Source organism: Salvelinus fontinalis, chromosome 16 (assembly GCF_029448725.1).
Source record: "Salvelinus fontinalis isolate EN_2023a chromosome 16, ASM2944872v1, whole genome shotgun sequence".
NCBI classification, from domain to species: Eukaryota; Metazoa; Chordata; class Actinopteri; order Salmoniformes; family Salmonidae; genus Salvelinus; species Salvelinus fontinalis.
The window spans coordinates 11,481,341-11,487,340 of NC_074680.1; the positions used below are offsets into that span (position 1 = coordinate 11,481,341).

Here is a 6,000-nt window from a genome sequence, read left to right on the forward strand (position 1 = left end):
AGGCTTTTAGACCAACTTAAGGATTTACCTTTCACACACAATGATCTATGCACCATCACAGTTCCTATGCAACCATACAACAGCCTTACTGAGACATAGTATTTTACGATATTTCCGTGTATGATATCCAGACCAACCATGCACTAGGATAATTGTAATGTCTGTCTTCATTTGTGACATATTCCGTGGAATGACTGCCAGTGAGCAGATTGACTGGGATGTAGAGACGTGAGAGCCAGGTAGTGTCTAGCACTATCCAGTTAGGATCTGAGCCGCTTTGGATTTTCAAACCCTACAAAATCACTCAATTTTCCACCTCCTGGAACATGTTTTTCTTCTAGATAGCCTTAGTCCCCTGTCCCCTTGCCTGCCGGTTTCAAAGAATCCTCTAACACTGTGTACTATGGAATTTTATTACCTAAGTTATACTTTTATAGATATCAAGTTAAAGCAAATGTGTTTTTTTCCTATGCATTTTCTATACATGTTTGTATATTTTTTATATATATATATATATATAATGTATATGTGTATTACTGTAAGACTTGTTTTCCCTTCCTGAAGTGAATGGTTTCTAACCTTGTGGACCTGTTGCAATCTAGGTGCAATGGCTACTAAAGTGAGACGGCATGACTCGCGGGTCCGTCCTTACCAAAGGATTGTGACCGCAGACAGAGGTTAGTTTAGTCTCTAAGATACTTAACTTTGGCTGTTGATTGCATTGCCTTATATTTGAGTCACTTTTTTTCACCACCTTCCTTTCTACACACGTACACACACACCACCTAAATGGTTGACTGTGGTATGCACATTGTTTACATAGTTCTCACAGTACTCCATATAACTATTTCAATGCTCAGGCAAAAGCGATCTTGATTGCTTTGGTTTACATGAACTGTGACCCTTGGTGACAGAACAGGTAGTACACGCAGTGTTCAAGCTACATTTTCTTAACAATCCTCTGAGATAGATCCTAAAATAGGTTAGACTTGTTCCATTCATAATAAATGTTCTACTTGTGAGGGACAGCGACTAAACGCTAACTGGAAAAAGTAGACAACACTACAGTAGCCTCGTTGCTACCATGCACCATTTTTTTTCTCTCTCTTGAATTGTTTTGTTTTTGTAAAACTGACATACTTAAGCTAGTTTAGTCTTTCGCCGGTGTATTTTAAGTATTGAAATAAAATAAAAATAAATAACATATTTCAGTTGTACACGAGGTACTGTAATTTTATACTTTTTTTTATATATAAATGTGTTTATGGGTACTGTATATAAATAAAGAGAAGGAATCGGAAAACGGTGATTCATCGATTCATTACATAACACTAGTTACTGTTATTCCTTGCATAACACTAGTTTAAGTCTTACCACTAATCACACTGGTTAACTTGCATTCCAACCACGAAAACTAAAACACTTATTTTATTTGTTAACTTTGTACGTGTATGTTTTCTTTGCTTCTGTTTGTGGGTACTGGGGGCAATGTTGCATTTGATTTAGGTTGGGGGCTTAGTAGTTTCGATCATGATGTAACAGCGTCATGATTATTTCAAGATTAGCCGGGTTTGTTTCTTGGCGGGAAATTAGGGGGAATAAAAGATTGCATTCATTTTATTGTTAAAATGATGTCATTAGTCTCTTCTTGCTGACACTAATATCCTTTCTATCTTTTTTTTCTTTTGTTTTTTGTTTCTAACCACCTAGCCGCCACCGGCAACTAACACATGACCTTCTGACCTCTGAACTCTTCACCCAATGACGAGCCGCCCCAAGCCTGCCTGCTGATCAGTTAACTGGTAATTGCCTTTTGCTAGCTTCTCGGATGCAGTGAGAGGGGCGCCTGTCCGTACAGTTACCCTAACATGTTTTTGATAAAACCATTTGGTTTTTAACACAATATCTATCATACAAACCCAACAGTTGCTTTTTATTTCTTTCTGTTCATTGAGTTGAATTACCATTTTATTTTTCTTCATCAATCACAAACTGGGTGGATGTGTATGTATTGTTACTAATGAATCTGCACTGAATTTATATAGCAATAAAGATCCCACCCTCCCTGTCCACAACCCCATCCATACCTGCTCTGATTCGGTGATCTCACTAGTATTTACTAAACAACGCTAAATGGGAACTGAACCCAGACTGTCTCTCCCAAACATGGCCTCATTCTTCATCCAACATGCAATGCCAAGTCACTCATTCCCTTAACCCCACCCACCCATTCCACACCTACTTGCTGGCGATGAAAGAAATGAAAGGAAAGCAGCTACACTCCAACTTGTTAATGTAGTCCGGTATTTTGAAACTCTGAGACTTACTTAATGATATGCTGACACATTCTGGGTGTGCCCTGAACAGCTGTCTGTTAAAAGCATGGCTAAATTGATTGCAAATTGAGCTTATTATAATTTTGTTTCTTTTGGTTTTTGGTTGATTTTGTTTTCTCGTTAATACACTTATTAGCTCTGAAGAACTAGCCAGACGAAGCAGGTTGTAAGGACTCAGCTTTTGGCGGTGGAAGGCCTATCACGGGCAGTTAGCGGAAGCTAGGAGGGGTGCTGGGGAAGAATTGGGATGAGGAGAGGTCTTTTTATTACTATAATGAAAGTAGGATGTGTTGAGGGTTAGGGCACAGTGGAGCAATGGATATATAGTTAACTAGCTACTGACCTTATCTATGCTCCTCCACACTTCCAAGTGTACAGTGCCTGATGCATTTGGAGAATCCCAACCAATTATACGAGCTGTGATCTAAAAGACAAAAAAAAGTATTAAGTGTGTGTGTGTGTGTAATTTGCCAAAGGGTTTCCAGTTGAATTATATCTATATAAATATGTATCTAACTGCAGAGGGCGTGCCGTAATTTTAGAGCTTGAAAGGGTGTGATTTCGTGCATGTTTAAGTGCGAGTTGACAGCCAATCAAAAAGATCAAGGTTGTTTATCACACAAAGCTCTAGTTTCCCATGAAGAGGCAAAGCCGATTGACACTAAAGAGGGCTTCTGGTGGGGGGATCCTTATAGTGAAGTTTTGTATATATACATTTTGTTTTCATTTTTTCTTTGTTTGATTTTGCCTTTTTTTTTTTTTTTTTTGGGGGGGGTTGTATTTACACCCCAGCCTAAAATCCATTTTCATATTGTGTATCAGCATTTGGCCAATTTTCTTTGCTAGAATATTTAGTAGTTTTCTTTAATCTATTTCAAATTTGATACCAATCAAGTCATAATGGGGTCATGATACTTTCTCTCATGCAAATAAGAATCTATTTGATTTGGGGAGGAGGAGGGGGGGGGTGTATTTATTTATAACTCTCGCCCTTTTGAAGCCCTCCAATTAGCACATCCACAATGTGTCTCCATAAAGGTATGGTCCAGATCCTTAGCCCATGACAGTTTCTCTAATTCTTTCTCAAGAGAAAAAAAAATAGGATGTGAAAGCCATGCCTGCCTGTTCAGATTGCTTTATTTACATACCTGTTATATATGTAGATACCTGTCATTGCATATTAAAGATAGAGAACACAATTGGATACTTTTACAGGGTGCTGGAGAAGAGAAATATATTTTTGGCGATTTTAGCTTTTTATACTTCACTTGCAGTTACAAAATATAAAAAAAATGCAACAAAAAATAGTGTAGAGGGAAAAAGGTGGTGATGCGGATGCTGTTACTTTGGATATTATTGGCTAGGAAAATAAAGACCAAAATAGTCATACCTACAAACGTTGCAAGGATGTAAGGGTTACGAAGCGAGGGAGAGACGTTCAGAGAAGATAGAAAAAGTGCCTTATCGACGGTCGTTTCTTTTTCCGAGTGTTAACATTCTGTTCGATAATATCCAGCACCAACGAGGAATGCGCAGAGAGGAACGGCTTCTGTGATAAGCTCTTAAGAGTTGCGCAGGGTGGCTCCTGTCATTATTGCTGAGCTACTGAAGTTATTCTATGCAAAAAGAATAGCAGTCGTATGACCAGCTAAAATATGTGCCATGGTTCGTCTTCCTAAGTATAAGTTAGGGTTTTTGTTTTACGATTAAAAAAATTACCCTCTGCCATCCGAACAAGTTGTATTTCTTATTTTTCTTCGTTTTGAATTAGATTATCGCTATTGTTGTATTGATATCTGGTTACTGTGATTATTCTACCAAGAACAAACTGCCAATAGCGATGCAGAAGTCTGCCAGGACATCTTATTAATGCGAATAAATGAATGACATATAAAATAAATGAGTAACGGAAGAAGAGAATATTGCGTGTATACCAATTTGTTAAAAAATTTAATTAAAAAAAGGCCAATGCCTTCCCACTACAGTTCGGTAATGAAGTCATGTATGACTTCAAGCCCCAAGATGAGTTTCCCAGATGGTAGTCCAGAGCTGTTTTCTATTGGAAGGGGAGGCACTGATGATGGGGCTTGAGCCGGATGAAGTTTATTGATTACGATGTCTTAGTCAAATGTTCCCGCCACAATGTGCGTCAGTGCCAATTCTGGAAGTGATCAACATGCAGTATACAGACTAGAAAAGGGGCCTTACCTCTTTATGGCGAACACATTTGACTTCACAACTAAGCAGTTTTCAGTTACTGAAACAAAGGGGTTATATCTAATTACAAAGAAAATAAACATATATAAAATCAATTGAGACATTATGGATTATTAAATATTTCACCTTCCCTGGCAGTCTGACACTTTATTTTTCTCATACATGCTGTCACACAGAACATGTTAATGCATTTGTTTTCAGTGTTATGAATTCTATTAAAAAAATGCAATATTCAAGTGCAGCAAGAGATGACAATTCAGCATTTTGACAGTATTAAGACATATTCCCTCTGCAATGTTATGCTGTGTCATCGTGTAAGGTTGGTTTAGTCCATGTGTATGGTGAACTGTACCGTATTCACTCTGGCCTGCCTACTACATGTATGATAATGTAATTTACAGCCATTGTTACAGGTTTATAATGTATTTTTCTAATCTCATTTTATATGTATATTATACAATCTTTTTTCTGACTTTTTTTTTTTGATGCCCACTGCAACTTGTTTTTTTAACCCCCCCCCCATCTTGAAATCTGTCTAGTGGGGAGTGTTGACTTTACTAGAGTTAAATTTGGTTTTCTTGCCAAATCCTAGCTTGTTTAACTCATTAGCGACTTTATTCGTTTTTCTTGTCATAAGTATTTTTACATGCTTGCATTTAGTTTTGATGGTGTATGCTGTTATTTTTCTTATTAACCCCTTGGCATTTATTTTAATAAAACATTCTTAGTAAGAATTTTACTAACTTGCTGATATTTTTTTGTCTTGTGTTTTTAACCAGTTTTATGAATGTACTACCTTGGTCAGGTTCACGGACTAACACAATTAAAACTGGTGTCTGGCCACAACACGTTCACACAAGCATATTTATACACAGCAGCATTCATATTTGCACGCACGTACACAAGGCGAATACTCATACAAAAACACTGTCTAACTGGAGCCTGTGCACCTGCTATACTCTTCATGCTCATAATTCCAACACTGCTGCTATGTCTTGTCCGTCCTTTCTGTTTATCGCGACTCTTGTTGTGGTTTCGCTTAGTGTTGGAGAACCAGGGAGCTGCTTTCTGTAGGTGTAACTGGAAGGGTAGGGCTGCAGCTGAAACACTAGGGTCCAACACAAAGGTACAACTCATACAGTACTATACCTTATCAAGGAGTAGCTCATCTGATTCACTACCAATGTGGTCTAAATCATCACCCTACATCGGCGATGGAGATATATACGTACGTATACACTGTTTGTACACAGCACCAGTCAAGTTTGGACACAGCTACTCATGCCAGGGTTTTTATACTAATTTCTACGTTGTAGAATAATGGTGGAGACTACTATGAAATAATGTCTTAAAAAAATCAATATTTTATATTTTTTAAGTAGCCACCCTTTTCCTTGACAGCTTCATGAGGTAGTCATCTGGAATTCAAGGTAGGGATGGTATACAA

The 6,000-nt window shown here is 37.7% G+C and overlaps 1 protein-coding gene across 4 annotated transcripts in view; it reads left to right on the forward strand.

The window, feature by feature from the left end:
• LOC129812645 (protein quaking-A-like) overlaps positions 1-5,292 on the forward strand; it is an 87,510-nt gene extending 82,218 nt beyond the window's left edge. For all 4 annotated transcript variants that reach the window (XM_055864385.1, XM_055864388.1, XM_055864387.1 and 1 more), the window contains exons 7-8: positions 603-677; positions 1,711-5,292. In XM_055864385.1, the coding sequence (XP_055720360.1) occupies positions 603-677; positions 1,711-1,727 (92 nt within the window). In that variant the 3' untranslated portion in view covers positions 1,728-5,292. The remainder of the gene's footprint in view (positions 1-602; positions 678-1,710) is intronic.
• The last annotated feature ends 708 nt before the right edge of the window (positions 5,293-6,000 follow it).